Source organism: Nestor notabilis, unplaced genomic scaffold (assembly GCF_000696875.1).
Source record: "Nestor notabilis isolate BGI_N333 unplaced genomic scaffold, ASM69687v1 scaffold12841, whole genome shotgun sequence".
NCBI classification, from domain to species: domain Eukaryota; kingdom Metazoa; phylum Chordata; class Aves; order Psittaciformes; family Psittacidae; genus Nestor; species Nestor notabilis.
Genome location: NW_009913401.1, coordinates 1 through 17,651, shown reverse-complemented (window position 1 = coordinate 17,651; position 17,651 = coordinate 1). Strand labels below are relative to the sequence as shown.

The window sequence follows — 17,651 nt, the reverse complement described above, 5'->3', positions numbered from 1 at the left end:
TTTTCATACTGCTGAACCTTTAACACCACCTAAATACCATCACTCACTCCAACTCACATCATACAGGCAATACCTGATCCTAACACCATGTCAAAAAGCTTATTATGCAACAGTGTATTCAAGTACATACTTGCATGATTGCAGGGGAAGGAATTAACTGTGACAATACAGCTGTAACAGAGACGAGAGAAACGTCCAGTACCATGCTAACACAACACCAGAGGCAAACACCTGCTTCACAGAGGTCACTAGAGGCTTTTCATGTATATGGATATGGATATTGCCCTCTGAACACTGCAACCAACCATGAAAATACGACTTTTAAACAAAGTAACAGCCTAATTGTGAAAAATTCACTTTCTCCAGCAGTACCATTCATGCCAACTAGATAGCTTGCTATAACCAAGTACTGTAGGATCATGCCCTGAATTCAAATTATGCCTAGCACTGTAATTATGGTAATTATGGAGTCATTTATGAGCAAACAATTAGATTCATAGAAGTTCAACAGTGAACAATTTTTGACCATAAGTACAGTACCTATATCAGGCCTGCAGATTGTCAGATAACGATCAACTGCCACTACAGTGAGCAAACCAATACTCGCCATCCCAAAAAAGATATTTAAGGCAGCATAGATCTGAAATTAAAACACACAAACAAAAAAGCCTTTTCTGAGAAATCTTTTAAATGTACAAGCACAAATTTGTGGACTGAATCAAAGGCACTACAATACATTACATTCTGTTACATTCTCTTCCATAAGCAAGGTACTGAAAGAACTAAATCAGTGCAGGCAATTTGGAGATGGCTCATTTAAAATTAAACATTTCAAAAGCAACCTGCTTGTGTGTGCATCAGAAATCCTAAAAACAGTAGTCTAAAAAGCAAAAAACCACCATGCTTCAGTAAGTAAACTTTAAGATTCAGAGTTTGGAAGTTGGAGGGTTTCAATTAATGTTTTTGGTATAAGCTGAAGTAACCTGAACAGCATTTGATTCATCAAAAAAGTTATGGCTTTAGCAAACATGAGGTCCTGAATTATTACTCTTTCCTCTTTAGCATAACTACACTTATTTCACAGATGTGGTACACTGATTTTCCCCATCAGCCTCCATTTTTACATGTGTCAGATCTACTGCACAGAGTGACAAATGTTGCAATCCCGTCATGCTCTAAATGCATCTGCCCAGTTAACCCATAGGCAGTGTGACCAGGAAGGATGACTGGGAAGTCTGTGTTAGCACTGGCACCCGAGAAACAGAGAGCCCTGTGCCAGACTACATACCACCAGTGGTTATGATAGAACCACACCGCACTGAACCATCTCAGTTCACAGGATTCATTTGGTTTAGGTTGATGGGAGTTGTGCTTCAAGCAATCTTAAGTCCCAAAGATTGGTACTGAGATTTCACATCAACTTCAACCCACTACAAGATAGCCTATATCCAATGATGTTAAGTTACGCTTCCTGTCAAACAGTAACTGAATTTTGAAGTTGAAATAACTGTGTACTCAGGCAAGTGAACTCTGATTGTTCTAAATATCCATTATACAAAGGTCTGAAATGTATAGTACTGCTAATATTTGCAGTATATGTCTTTACATCACTACTTATTCTCATGGGCACTTGAGATTTAAATCACAGTACACAGCAAAGGGCATCATCTCTCTGCTATGGAAGTATAATTTTTCAGTCAGACTATTTTTAAAAATAGACAGCTATTAAAACCAAACTAAATCTTAGCCTCAGCCTCAGAGGCCTTCATTTTGGATATCCTAATAGTGCAATTCAAAAGAACATGTATTTGCCAAGCAGAACTCATTAAGATCTGTCAAGCTCATCATCAAAACAGTAATCACATCCAAAGTCTTTTAACTATAAGCCATCAAATGTGCATGTGCTATTGTAACCTTCTTCATTTGAAGTCTTCTTAAAGCTATTTTCAAATCTCTAGCTGATAAATATAAAGTTACACTTTGAAAATCACACACAAAATCCTATATCCGGACATTGTTGACATGACAGAACATCAGCTTCAGGTCTAGAGTCAAATTTTGCATCTCCATCTTATCTCTTGAAAGAACTAATGCAAGTTTGAGCTGCTACTTATTTCTCCATTTGCTTTTAAGTGCTCAAAACTTTCTCTCTGACTGAATTGCAATACCTGGCATCCAGTATATCCAAATTTCCAGCTTCCATGCAGGTCTGAGGCAGCAGACATGGGGTAACCAATGCCACTAACACCAATGTCAGTAAAAGCCAAGTTGATAATGATGGCGTTGGTAGCTGTCCGAAGCTCTCTGTATTTAACAAAGATGCCTAACACAACAATGTTACTGAAAATGCTTATCACTCCTGCGAAAACAGAAAAAAGGACACTTTAAAAAAGGTACACACCAGCCAATAATATGCACACAGAAGAAAATACAGCCTACTGGAATATCCAAGTCCTAAACAAATGATAACTTCAGTCACGTGCAATTTTGCAAAGAGGATAGACACCTGACAAGCAGAGCAAAACTTTTCCGATTAGGATCTTATCAATAAAATGGAGAATTCCAACACGTTCAAGCAAACACAGCCATTAAAAAAATAACTTGTAAATAACAGGAATTTGTAAGTTGTTCAGAGATCCCCCAGTTTGACACAGCTGTTACAGTGCCACTGAACCAGATCCTGAACTTACAAATATTTGTACAGCCTGGGCACCTTAAGTTAACAAGTGCATAGTGGAAATAATTTGTTAAACAACACGCAGCATGTCATCCATGGAAATGCCCCTTAGAGTTTTTCAGGGTTTTTTGTTTTGTGGGAATTTTTTGTTTGTTTTTAATTTTTATGTAAGAAGTTTCACCTATGAATCAAAACACTATAGTTTTCACCATCACAGACTGGAGGCATAATTCTGTAAGGAGCTTGAGGCTGTCATACTGAATGTAGACTTCCAAAAGCAGACCCATCTTCTTTCACAGTCACTGCTCATTCTCTGCTCCAGTTCCCTGGCCATTACCTTCACTGATGGGATTTCTGCTTCTCTATTGGCTCCACCAAAAACCTGACATACACACTTTAGCTTTTGTGACATGCCTCTGTGGAAAGGACAGTAAGGTTTGTAAGTATTATACAATGTTCTTCCATCTCTGTCAATGGTTTATACTCAGACTACAAACTTGCTACAGTTCAAACAATAACCTCAAATCAGCAGCATTAGAAAACCTGAGGGCAAGAATCAGTTTCAAGCACTTTAGCTGTACAGTTGAATCTTGAAGAAAATTCCTTAAAAGTATGAAAATTGTTTTAAAGCATGGGAAGTCCTGTGGACTCCATCCTTGGCAGTCCACAGGAATACAATAAATAGATTTATAAATAACAGCACACACCCCAGTGCATCAAACTAAGGCATTTCTATGGTCAAACACACATCAGAAGTACCATCTGAACCATGATGCTCAGCAAGACATGACAGGTATGAAAAAGGGCAGAAAGAAAGCCTTCTGTAACATACATAAAAATATAACAAAAATGATACTTTAGATAAAAGACAATAGGGACACACCAACTCTTCAGCTTTTAAATGGAATTTCTCAATTTAATTTATATAAATTGGTACCCTTTTTATTATACCTGAAACTCGCATGAGTTTCACTGCAACATTATACTAACCAGTACCAAGCTCCTACATTACAGAAACTCTTACAACAGATTCAGTAATTTAAAAATAAAAGGTGGCAAATATGGAATTAGTTCTTGGTTGTCTCTGTTTCCATTCTCTTTTTAAAACCACCAAGCATGTCTGTTCTCAAGTGCAAGTCTCCTGCTTAGTACAACTTTACATTACAGACTATGCTGGAGATGCATAACCACATAGATGCCATCAGCTGTCGTATTCTTATAGTCACATATTTCAGGAAGGTGATGCTGTGAGGCCCTAAAATGCAAAACAGCAAGGAGCTGGGGATGTGATCTGAAACCAACACCAAGTAAAAGCATTTGCAGTGCCAGTTCTGTCAGCTTTCCTGTTGACAAGGAGTATGTCATCTCTTGGGAAAGAGGAAACAAAATAGAGCTATAGTTTATAAAATAGCACAGGCAGGAGCTTTAACACGAGGCATGCTTTAACAGATATTACAGCTACCAAGAATGAAATCAGAAATATGACAGGGCTGCAAACTTGCATTCTCAGAGTGAAAGAAGGATCCTGCTAGACACACTTAGATTTTGTGCTTCAGAGCCCAATCTTAAACTTAAGGGAGAAGGGGGAAGAGAACCAAACCAAAACAAAACAGGGAAGAGAAAGTGGAAATTGGTCTATATTAATTTAAAATTTAGCACCACTAAACCAAACTAATAATAGAGAAAAAAAATGTTCTGGGAAGCAAAATAAAAGAAAGAAGACGTATTCCATCTTGAACAAAGTGAGAAAAAAACATGTAGATTCAAGAAATGCTCTCTTCCCTATTTCTGAGATTCAGGTTAAATGGAAGAAGAGTGTTACTCCAGACAGTAGTTCAGCAGTGCCCACTAGAAGGGCAACAAAGCTGGTGAAGGGTCTGGAGCACAAGACTTACGAGGCTGCAAGTTGTGCCAGGAAAGGTTCAGATTGGGTATTAGGAAAAGTTTTTTTCACAGGAAGGGTTGTCAATCATTGGAACAGGCTTCCCAGGGAAGTGGTTGAGTCACCTTCCCTGGGGGCGTTTAAGGGCGCGCAGATGTGCCATGGTTTGGCAGATCTTGGCAGTGTTAGTTTTACAGTTGGACTCCGTGATCTTAAAGATCTTTTCCAATCTAAATGATGCTATGATTTCTTAGAGAGCAGGGAGTGCAGGTCAAGCCCAAGACTTTCAGTAACCTGAAATCACCAACTCGGACAAACTCATGTGGTTCAGATAAAGTGTATGGATGCTGCCACTTGGCCTGTGAAACATTTTAGGGTTAGACAACTATTCTCACATTTCCTTAAATAAACCTTGTAGTTTTATGAAATTGAAGATAAAAGCCTCATAATCTGATCAAGAGCAGAAGAATTTACTAACCTCCTTCTCAGGGAAGCAATGAAAATGAAAGGCAGACCAAATGTAAACAAAAACCCTGACAGAGTTAAGCAAGACACGTGTAGTAGTATCAAAACAATGAGGGTTAGGTCTGTGTATAAGACAGAATTTACTTTTCCATTTAGCATTTTAAAATGATACCAGAGCACTTCACCACTGTAGGATGAAAGATACCCACAAAGTAGTATTGCTTCCTGTAGCCCAAGTATCCTTGTGGTCACCACTAAAATTAATACCCTGACCACTGTAGAGTGCAATACTTAACTAGTTCTTCATTCTCAGAAAACAGAGAAATTATTTGCAAAAGGGAGAAGCATTCAAACCTTTTAAAAAGCAACATAATGATGAACACTGTACCTGTGCTTCATTCTTATTCTTAGATTATCTGTTAACACAGCTTAGATTTTCCAGACTTGATATTTGTGGTAGTAAGGCTTTTGCAATGCAATCACATACTTTCAAAGACCTTACTGATAAAACCATTCATCATTAAGAAAGCTAAGTCCAACCTACAGCTGAAAGAGTTAATACACTCCTGCAATTATAATAAGAGGAAAACAAACAAACAAACAAACAAAAAGTACTCAAACTTTTTGTTTGGGTTTTTTCTGGGTTTTTTTGTTGGTTTTTTTTTTGTTTGTTTTTTTCTTTTTTTTTTAAGACATTTAATTCCTTGTAAGGTTAAGAAAGAAGAGCTGGGTTGATTCTGGCTAATCCCATTGATCACCTATGATAGCTTTGATCCCTAACACCAAGCTATCTGAAAAGACCACCTAGTTGCATAAAATCTAATCAATTTCAAATAAAATATAATAAATATCATATGTATCTGCAGCACATAATAGATCCAGTTACCTGCAGATACTGTGGTAGGACTGCAGAGTGTATCTAGCCTTCCAATACATGACCATAATCCATCTCTACAGCTTCGTAACAAGTCTACTGATCTTTGTAGCTGTTCTACCAATTTCTCTAAAACACTGAAATAAATTATTGCTTTTGCTTTCAAAAATATCCTTTTAATCAGAACATCACTTTCATACCACTTCAAATAGATATACTAAATAAAATGAGACCATCAGCAATACTAGTTCATATAAACCTGAAGTCCATTAATATTTTAATGTATTTTAAAAGCTAATTATAGCATAGAAAATGTATAATACAGTCTGTGAAAAAAAGTATTTATAAACTGATCTGATTTTCCATAATAAAGCTATAAAAGGCCCATTTTTAAACACAGCAGGTTTCAGGTTTTTGTCATATCGATATTTCATTGCTATAGCTTTCAACGCTCCAGAAAAACATTACTGAAGCAGTTGTGATTATTACAATGAGAAAGTTTTCAAGGGGAGTGGGAAGAGGAATCAAACATAATCAATCAATTTTAGCCAAAGGCCATTGCAGTCACAGGGAACGAACACGATGTCAAGCCTTCCAGTGTGCTTTTTCTAACATGTGTCATTGGTGAAAAATACAGCTGCAACCGGCGTCTGCTCTTCTCTGATTAATGACCAGCTCCCCCTTTCTAAGTCACATTCCAACCCTTCCCCTTACATCCCCCTAACAGACACCCGCTCACATGCTCAGACTGCACATATATTACTACAAACATGCAGCCCAGGAGAAATCTCAAGATAGCTTCAAGCACATCACAGAAAAATGCAAAATGTGACAGCTATGCCCTATTTTTATCTCTTTTGCAAGCTGGCAGAAATTAATTCTTACTCTCTTCTATAATTATATATCAACAAGTATATTTTTCAACACACAATGCTGCCTTCAAATATAGAGCAGAAAACTTAGATGTTTCTGCACACTTCAGCCAGCCTGCTAACTTGTCTGTAAACTATGGAGAAAAGCCATCAGACATTTGTGTAATACAAAATGAACTACCATCTCTGTTACTATACAAAATGAACATTCAAAACTACAATTCTATTTTAAACAGTTATGCCACAATTTGCCAATACCCATACCTGCTGTGATTAAGTAAGCTGCAACTACGTTGTGCTCAGACTGTGTGAAGGCTGAATGAGCTTCATTGTCACTTTCTGAGGAATTGGATGAATCATTCCACTGCATTTTGAACAAAAGAGACTGTTGCCTATCCTCTGCAATAATTCATCTAGACGATGAAACACTACAAAACCCTGTCAGGGAAATTCTTTCACTATTCAACAGACTCACTGAACAATTAAAAAAAGGGGGGGTAGGAGGGAGCTCCCCCCACCATTGACAGCCTCCAAGCACGAATTAATTGGACTAAAGTGCAAGTAAGTTTACACTCCCAATCTATGCAGGAGATTGTTAATTAAAACAAAGAGCAGCACAGATCTGAGTACATTTCCAACAGTATGCTTAAACTTCATTCTTACTGCTAAAGAGATTAACTGTCACATGCCCCCAAACTTTTTCCTTCAAACCTCTTGTGCAATGCTTCAGAAACCTTGACAAAAGTTGAATCAGGTCAGTTGGTTGTCAGCCTGGCTTGGAATTAATTCCCATCATCACAGTGAACACACAAAACTACAGCACAACATAAAGACACAAATGTTGATTTTTTTACAAAGCAGATACACTCACTTTAAAGTCCATCCCTTCAAGTCCTTAAAGACCTGCTTCTTCAAGATTATCAGTTTGATTTACACACTCAAGCTGATACAGACACAAGGCAAACACAGACTAATATTTTCCTGAAGTGAAGCATGACTTTCAGAAAACTCAGTTGCTACGTTTCTAAAATAGCATGGTGTGCAGAAAATAGTTGTGGAATATGCCTTACCAGTCTGAACACCCTCCATCTCCCAGACGCACACATGTAAGCTTACTTCAGGGAAATTTTCCAAAGCATGTTACTGGGCAGAAAATTATTACATATTTTCTAAAACCTTGAGCAGCAGAAGCTTATGTTTTCTTCTCTTCAATGATGAGCAGCACACCAAAGTAAAGACCTTTTACAAAAACCTGCATAAATATTAGCTGCAATAAACCCTTGCCCAAAGAGCTTATTTACAGTATCAATACAAGTAATTAAAGAAAGTGCATCTCACCAGTTCCCCTTCATACAGTTTTTACCTCCAGTTTTGAACTCATACTGCGTATTAAAGTGACAAGGATGAGCAACTAGTGGTTCTTGCGTGGTAGATGGTTCACAGGCAGCTCAAGCAGGTTCCCAGACTAGGGTCATGTCTTCTGATCAGCAGTAAGGGTGTAGCAACACACACAGTATTGAGGAATATAGGCATCCCATAGAAAGGAAGTATACCTGAAGAGCTCTCCCTTCTCTAACCCATGAAACACTCATAAAACATTCCCTCCCACTCCACAGCTTTCCAAAACAGACATCCTGCATCTTTCATCCATCTGAATCTAAAGGTAAGAAAATTTTGATACAAAACTTGTGCTGTCATAACATTTAGTTATCATTACTACAGCTGACCATGTGTCACAGTTCTAGCAGCAAACATTTTCTTTAACGCCACAGATCTACACACAGCTCTCAGGGTACTTGTATTATTACAGTATTTTTCCTTTCAGAAGAGGATTAGGCAGAAACAGGGCGGGAGGGTTCTGAAAGGAAACATGATCTGTTTGGCAATGAAGCCACTTCCCTAGTGCCTCAAAAGATAAAAGGATAGTGATAATTTGATATCTTTGCTTTCCTCCCCTGAAACTTTGGCAAGATTTTCAAAAGCATCTCAGATCTTGCAGCTTCCACAGAAGCCAGAGCTTGCAATGCTGAATGTCTTATTAACATAAAGCATTACTATTTTTGTTCAGACAAGATTCCAGACTTAGAGGAGCAGTTAACGAGACCATACAGATTTTAGACATACTTGTTGGTTAAAACACAAGCTTCTAAGATGTGCAGTCCATCCTATGTACCATCACATTGTCTCCACCTCCTCTTTTCTTAAATTTGGCTAATCTTACAGCAACAAGAACTGAGAGCAAAAACGTCAAAATTAAAGGCAGGCATTACTTATCATTAACCTAATAGTAATTTTTTTCTAGAACACTGCAGTTCATGTAACAAGCCAAAAAGATAAAGCAAGGAGTTAAATATTAAAGTATATAAATAGACCACAAAGTTAGAACCAAAGCTTCTAAGAGAGACAAAATATGGCTTACCACATTGCTTTTTTATACTGGCATAAGAAAAGAAAAATAAAATCCAAAACCTCAGGCTGTTTTTATCCTCCAATAACAGACAGCATTACTAGTGTCAGAGGGACAGTTTATAACCTCAAGTGATGCTTTTCCTTCCCACTTGTCCCAGATCAGTAGCAACAAAACACAATTTCTATTTAAGTCATTCCTCAATTTGTATCTGTGTAGACATGGGGCAATGCAAAACTTACTACAGGGTTCAGCAAGTTGCTTTTGGTTATGTGTAAAGTATATTTCAATCCACAAGTGATGAGAGTAGAGAAACTTACCGTCTGCATTAAAAACATTAAATCCCAAACCAAGCCAAAACCTCTTTCCTGTTTTCAGTGGCAACCACACTAAAAAAGCCAGTCCAAACCCTCCCATGTTTATTAAGCACATCACCACTAGAGGGCTCTATGAGGCAGAATGTCCCTTTAATCTTGTTTTCACAAACGGTTCAAACTCAGTGGAAAACAAATAAATAAATATTCCACCACCACCCCCTCCCCCCAGAGGCTTTTACTAGATTTAAACTGTTGATTAGAAAAGTTTGGCTCTAAAGAGATTCTCAGCCGATTAAAAAGAACACACTGAAAAATAAGTGTTTCCACAAAGTTTTTTACTTGTCATACCTTCATGCAGGAGCTATGCTTCTTGTTGAGACAACGCTGTCTCTTGCCAAGACAATGCTTTGCACAACTGCAAATAACTTTGCACCAGTACATATGTGACTATCCAGCACTGCTTCAGACAAACATCCGTAACTTTGTGTCAATGTTAGAGAACCCTTTCTGGTTTACAAGAGCCAGTGCTGCAGGCATATATTAAAATACCCCAATTATTTTCTGCACTTTATCAAATTTCTCTGTCAAAGTAAAACAGCAACTCTATGAACTATACTGAACCATCCTATCCCAGCAAGTACACAAAACACAAGGAGAAAAAACATCCCTCTGAGTAGGAATGCAGAAGCACTAAAGCTGTTCTCCATGGGCAACAACTTAAGCTTTACACCTTCTGTTTCACAAGTATTGAGATCCTAGACAGAAAAGATATAAAACCAGAATTTTAGTTTGGCAAGGACAAAAGGCTCAAGGTCTACTAAAAACCTTTAGGCAATCTGACCCTAGTGATTAACCAGTGATTAACCAGTTGTTATTTTCAAAAGCAGCAGGAAGTCAGACCCTGCATCTGCGTCAAACATTGCCGTGGCTAACATGTTCACTTTCAACTGCATTTTGAAAACGTAACTTGGCTGTTGCTACTGCCAACAGTGAGCACACACAGACACTGACAAGTGGACAAGGAGACAGGTAGGTGACACCACTATTGCTGTGTCCTGGTGTGCTCTGAGGCCTGCCTTCTTCCTGAGCTTCAGAATATTGCAGGACAGCAAACCCCCTCATGCTCCTGGAGCAGTGGGAGGTGAGCAGTTCTTTAGGTAGCCCAATCAGTTGCCCCAAAGGTTACCAGTAAAGGGAAATACAGGGAACACCAAACTGTCATTGAAAGCCCAAAACGACAGTGACACCTTCCCCCATCCTCTTCACTACAGACTGCACTTAGACTTTTTCCCCCCAGACACTACAGCTACTTGAAACTTAGTATTTCTGCCAACATACCTATTTCTGTCAAGCTACTGGTGAACCCACCATTCCTATTCTCAGCAGAAAAAGCCTAGGATATCTGTAAGCACATCTATTAACACTCAAACGCTCCACTTACTAGGACTGGGAGCACAGTGACAGAATCGGATGGGAACTGAATAAAAAATTTAAGACAGAGAGGAAGGTGTCATAAAATCAGAGAACCTGTATTAGTTCATCACAGCATCACACTGCACACAAAACATGCCTTAATTTTTTTAAAGCACTGAATTTTCACCTGTTACGGTTAGCAGCTACTTGCATTAGGAGGGCAGGGTCATGCCATGGCACATAGAAAACAAGGCAGAACAGGGACCACAGACTAGATGGGCCTTGCCATAACCAAACATGATCCTTCTCCCTTGTGGGTGAGCTCATTTCACACCCTATCACTATGGACACTCTTCCGTTAGCATCTGAACATCTTACAACCTCCACAAAGATCTGAGATTATAAACTTCCTCGGGATGTCTGTGTTAATTCCATCCAACGTTGTTTGTATGCGTAGGGCATGCCATAATGCTCCTCATACATTTCTCAGCTTGGACTGCAACCAAGTTCCCCGTAATCGAGTCTGATCCTCCCTCTGCAGCAGCAATGAATATTGTTCTTTAACCCCTCTGCACACAGATGTAGAAGTCTTTGCTTTGGCCTTGCAACAGCTTCAGGCTGCTCCATCTGCTGTGGGATTCATGGCATATGCTTCTTGTCCTAGGCTGAAAGATGGTTCTTCGTGCAATTGAAATATCAGCTGTCACACACAATGCAATCTAAAGGTGATGGCAGTCATCTTCTGATACCCTGGGGAAAAGCATGTCCCTAAAGCATGCAGTGAGAATAGCAAAGCAGAACATGAATTTGGGTGTAGGAGTGAGGACTGTGTTATGTTAGTCCTACACAGTCAGAAGAATAAGGAAAGATCTAATTCAGCTTCAGCTACCCCCAACTAGCTACTAAAGCATCAGTGAATAAACACAGCGCAGCACAGGATGCAAGTACAAATATTACAAAAGTAGTGACAATTCCAGCTTCTCTGCACGTTGGTATTGTTCATCAAGAGATGCAACTTGCACAGGATTTTGTCTACAGTACCTTGTCAGAGTCCAAGTAACTTAGGCCTAGCAACACACAGCAGCAGAAGTCTAAACATTACCAGAGGTCTCAATTTAAACTGACCTGGTTGAAGTTAAGTGTATAGCAACACCAGAAATGTAACCAGTATCCCTCAATTCCTGATTGTGCTGTGGTTGAAGAGCAGACTCAGTTTCATCTCACAAAAATGGATCTAGCAGAAATCTAAGTGTTCCAGGGGTTTTTTAAGCTGAAGAACTTTTTTATCTATTACCCTATGAAGCAGCTGTTCAGACTTAATTTAATTCCTGAACATTTGCTTTGCTACCTCACTTTAAGTTTTGTTCCAGAGACTATTCAAAGTAACAGTCATATTTGTTAAAATGACCAGTAACTGTCCAGTCCTGGTGCTGACAAATTACCTATTTCTTCTTGTTAAGCAGAAGGCTGATACAACTCATTTGCCTGTTAGTTCATTCATTAATTAAAAACTATAAAAGTACAATGAATTCTGAAATTTACTGCTTTCCACATTGAACAAGATGTTCAAAATACTTTCCTGTAGATTATTCTACAGATCCCTTTTTAAAAGTGCTTGGTATGAGAGAGTGAACAGACTCCTGCCTCTGTATAAAATCCAGTGAGATTCTACTTTTGTTCTTGTTTTATTCCCAAAGTTAAGAGCAGAGAACCTCCTTCTCCATCATTAAGAGACACTTACTAGCTTTTCAGCAATTCTCATAATACATCCAATTAAACAGACCAAAGACTCGTGCAGATTTTTTTATGCCTTTTTTTAAGCAATGCTTAACCAAAATCACTGGGTGCAGAAGAGCCCTACGATGAGCTATCTCATCTTAGCCCTGTGCAAGCTCAGAGCACCACAAAGGTGCAGTGCCAGGACATCAAAACCTTAGGAGAAACAGGCTTAGGTGGAGGTGGGAGCAGTTAAATAGACTCAGCAATTTTAATATCAATGCAATCAGATACAATTAGGTGACTTAATAGTATTAACCTTGTCTTATTCATTAGACACCAACTTCCAAGAAGATGGCTTAATGTGTTTGGCTTTCATTGACATTTACACAGAAAAACTGACAAAATATCCTTTACTTCTTCCTTTCCTTTTACACATAATTATGTATAAACAAATTTTAACAACACAAAATTTTGAAGTTTAGTTTGTAAAAAAAGGGTTCAACAAAGGTTGCTTAAATGGTATGTCCATTTTAGAGCAACCCAAAAGATTCAATATAAAAAAAGAAGATGAGAACTAGGGATCAGTCACACACAGGTTACAGGTTCATACTGATGAATGTGCACTAGTGAACCTGTAGGGTGTTTTTAAAAAACATTTCAACTGATTGCTTACTCCAAACTCCAACATGAAGTCAAGCATTGACTACATTACTCCTCAGAAACAAACAGTTCAAGGATAACATTGAATCCTGGCTTAGTTCAAGAATGTTCTGAAGAGTCTTCAGTTCTTTGCCTGGAGCTGTGCTCTCCTCATGTGTTTATCAACAGTCATTAAATGTAAAAATAATGTTATTTTACAGCTTTAAGTTCTTCATAAAAAGAACTTTTTCAGGGTCCTTTAGAAAGTTTTCTCCTTGTTCTTCACTTATGCAGATGACCTGCTAAAACAGTGAGGAGATATTCGTGGCTCCTTGTTTAATATCCTCTTCCTATTTTAAAAGGAAAGAAAAACAGAACAAACAATTCACATCTTAGGCGCATTTAAAGCAAATAAATTATACACATAACATTAAATGCATTGACAGACTAAAATAATAGAACATTATCTGTTCTGCAAAAAACTAACATGATCTTATGCACACACCAAAAATGCAAATACTGTGCTTCAGTTTAAGCTAGCTACTGTAATGCATATAAACTTTTTAAATAAAACTATAAACATCTCTAAGAGATTAAAAATACAACACCCTGTTTAATATTTAAAAGCTTCAGAAATCAGGAGCCATTCTTATTACTGCAATGTAAAAACCACACACTCACCCCGAAAGCCTCCTCCACCACCTCTTCCTCCTCTGAATCCTCCTCCTCCTCCACCTCTTCCTCCTCCTCCACCTCTTCCTCCTCTGAACCCTCCTCCTCCTCTTCCTCCACCTCTTCCTCCTCCAAATCCTCCTAGACATAGGAAAGAAATTATACTTTGAGGAGCATATAAATTCTTCGTTAGGCATAACAACTTATTTCATTCACATCTTCTGAAAGCAAAAGCACAACAACAAGAAAAGAAACCGTCAATTGCTGGACAGTTACCAGGTCAATTACTGGTACTTTGTCTCTCCTAGGGACCATCTGCAGCATTTTAGCTATTGTTTAGTATCTGGTATACCATGTCAAAAATACTCAAAGACACTAACAAAACTTTTCTTTCATGACAGAAAAAAATTTATCACAACTATTCATTAACTAAAACTTAACAGAATATTAAAATAAACAAATAAAAAAAAAATTTGAGACACTTGTGCCTTGCTGCAAAGGGGCAGGGTAGAGAGAAGATGCAGGACACTGTGATGTAAGTAAAAATTAACTTCAGGTTTAACTGAGGAGTACATTGCAAATAATCTCCAAAAAGCAAGGAAGAATGAAATCTACCAGGTCACTCACCTCTCTCTCAAAATGCATTTCAAGTATTTGTCCAAACTAGAACATACTAAAAATACAGATTTCACTGACAGTTTTGAGTGTTTATTATCTACAGCCTTTAACCATAAGTTTGTTTAGCAGGCACGCTTTCTATCTTTGTTACATACCAGCATAACTCTCTTCCCTATGCTTTGGAGCTGTTATTTAGTTACAGAAGCCTAGGTCTTGCCACTAGAAGGGTATCACTGTCTCTTCCATTGAGTCAAACAGGAACATGCATAACACTTTTCTTTGCAATACTACTGTTGATGTTCAAATACTCAACTGCAGCTTTACCCCCAACCCCCCCAAAAAAGCAACCAAAACAAGAGAAACCCAAACAACTGATCCCACACCAAAAACCCCCAACATTCTGCAGCTTCCATTCTTGGGATCTTACCTCTGCCACCACCCCTTCCTCCTCCACGTCCCCCACGTCCCCCTCTACCACCTCCTCTGGGAGCACCTTTTTCTCCAGGTGGCCTTGGCAAAAATCTCTGAAGGGGTAGGAGCTTTGCTGGATCAATGTAAAACTGTAGGAAGACAGTTCCATTAGACTTTGAAAATACCAAGACTAAAAAGCACAGTAATATCTCCCTTTACAAATATCCACAATTTGGTCTTCACTTTTTATGTCAATTTTTCCTCTGCAAACAGCCAAATAAAGAAAGAGCGCAAGAAATTAATCACAGTGTTATAAAGTTATTAAAATTTGATGATATTTGCATGAGTTTCATTTGTTACATCTCTGGGTTTTTGAAGGGCAGGGAGGAGGAAGAACATGGCAGATAGAAAAGTGAAAAGGAAGAGGAAATTAATAATTATGTTTCCAAAGGACAACTAGTTGTTAAAAGTTTCAAGACTGGCTAACCTTTTGCATTTTTTTAAATGAAGAGGCTTTCATGTTCTCAGACAGTTTCACTGAAAAATACTGTTTGTTTCTTTAAGGAACGTAACAGGAAAAAAAACATATGAAATTGTTACTTTGATTGGCATAGACATTTTCTAAATTAGTATTTTATAAATGAAGCTAAATGTCACCACTGCAAATGAAAAATTACAATTAAGGAGAAAACATGTGCAATTTCTCTGAGAACTTTTTCACAGTTACAAATACAGTATTTTCAGGTAAAACCATTTTTATCTTCCATGATTAAGGCATAAGGAAGAACACACCAGTGGAAAGAACATAAAAACCAAATTGTAAAGAAACACATTTGTATAGCAAGCGACAACCCAGGGTGACCTCAAGGCTCATGCTGTAGGGACTCTGCTAGGACTGCTGCTGAGTGGTACAACTGCCAGGCTGTGGAAAGATATGAGCCAGCAGGGACTGCTGGAGCAATTACATGCCCAGCCTCATCCCAGTGAGGTGACAGACACTCTGTAAGCCCATGTGCAGTCTTGTATGAAGCCCTTTGGCACTCCAGCATCCAAAGACTTTGGTGTGCGGTTCCTAAGATCAAAAGAGCTGTTGGCCAACTCTGCTTAATTAAAACTCAAGATTAAATGGAGAAGCAAGGAGTTACTGCAAAATCAAGTAATGTATTTTCTTAATATGTTGTTGTAGAAAGAAAACAAGTCTCTGAAATCCAAATAATTTTGATACAAAAAGTAAACTGCAAGTTAATGCATTCAGAGAGCGAGAGTGATTTAAACCTGTACATTTTACTTCTCACTTACTGTGGGAGAGGAAAATGCATGCACCTAGTTACTGAAAACCAATCAACAAAGGCTAAGCCTTACTGACATGTTACAGGGCTATGCCCCATTGTCCCGCTTTTGTCATTAATTCTGTCAGTCTAGCAATGACAACAAGATAGACCCAGTGCCTCTGTACCAACAAGCTTGCTTTGCAAGAGGATGTCCCAGCACAAGCCCACCTTTACTGGCAGTTTAAGTAAGAAGCTGGACAAAGAGCAATAGGACATCCTAGCACAAACTCACCTTTGTAATTAAGTAATAAGCTGAAGCATGAACAAGGTCCCTGAATGCACAAAAACAACCCCAATCCCTTGATCCAACTCTGTAGAGGTGAGTATCATACAGCAGAAAAGTTGCTGCCAGGTAGGACGCAGAAACATCCTGAACCACAATGGATCCAAGAGACATCTGCCAGTACTGGTACTGACATAAGGTCATACTGAAAAAGCTTTATGATAGGCACTTAATGTGCATGAGGCACCTATTGACATGAACAGTTGCAGCTAGACTTGTGACTGTTCACATCTAGCTGGGAGCCAAGCCTTGAACTATTTTAAAAGCTAAAGAAATTCCATTTAATAACCAATTAGCCTTTTAAAAACAAATACTGTACATCACACATTTTTTTGAAGGATACAAAATCCCTCAGCTGTCCGAAGATTTCATCCACTTTGCCAATCTGTTCCTTATTATCCAGGTACACGGGGGCATTGAAATAAGGCACCTTGTTTTCTTCTGTTTTACATTTACAAACAATGTCATCTTCACATGGATGCATGAACTCTCCCAATACTGAAATAAAGAATAAACAAGCTAAAGATCTGAAGCAGTCATTCTAAAGTAAAGAAACGCAATCTTTTAATATAACTTACAAACTACGCTTTCTGGAGGCCCCTGGTCATATCCGCCTCTGTTGAAGCCTCCTCGTCCACCTCCCCGTCCAAACCCCTTTCGGGAGCCCCCTGGTCATACCCGCCTCTGTTGAAGCCTCCTCGTCCACCTCCCCGTCCAAAGCCACCTCGTCCACCACGATTAAAGCCACCTCTGTCACCACCACCTCCTCCACGATTGAAGCCGCCTCCTCTTCCTCCTCCACCTCCTCTTCCACGAAAAGACATTCTCTACTGCCTCCTAAATTGTGGACAAAAACCAGCTGTTTAAGATACAAAAGCTATGCTTTGCTATACGATTTAAAGTCTCTTGAGAGCCTCTTTGTTAACGTAACAGTTAGCCTTTTCAGTCCTCAACAAAAACACGAAGGCACATGAAAAAACTCGTTTACACCAAGCTTACACTGCTAGCAGTGACTAGCACTGACGGCGTGCTTTTCAATCATTCAGGCACTGAGGGGCCGAGGGCTGAACG

At 38.7% G+C, this 17,651-nt stretch overlaps 2 protein-coding genes across 2 annotated transcripts in view; both read right to left on the bottom strand.

The window, feature by feature from the left end:
- RRH (retinal pigment epithelium-derived rhodopsin homolog) overlaps window positions 1–7,245 on the bottom strand; it is an 11,331-nt gene extending 4,086 nt beyond the window's left edge. Inside the window, exons 1-3 of the mRNA XM_010023184.1 lie at window positions 7,035–7,245; window positions 2,169–2,359; window positions 541–640 (exon numbers count right to left, since the gene is read on the bottom strand). Coding sequence (XP_010021486.1) covers window positions 541–640; window positions 2,169–2,359; window positions 7,035–7,140 — 397 coding nt within the window. The 5' untranslated portion in view covers window positions 7,141–7,245. The remainder of the gene's footprint in view (window positions 1–540; window positions 641–2,168; window positions 2,360–7,034) is intronic.
- Window positions 7,246–13,601: 6,356 nt separating this feature from the next.
- On the bottom strand, window positions 13,602–17,404 carry GAR1 (GAR1 ribonucleoprotein). Its single transcript, XM_010023185.1, is given in 7 exon segments — window positions 13,602–13,615; window positions 13,947–14,075; window positions 14,983–15,115; window positions 15,454–15,513; window positions 16,924–17,078; window positions 17,159–17,264; window positions 17,267–17,404. Coding segments are annotated over 7 exon segments (735 nt in total).
- Window positions 17,405–17,651: the final 247 nt, after the last annotated feature.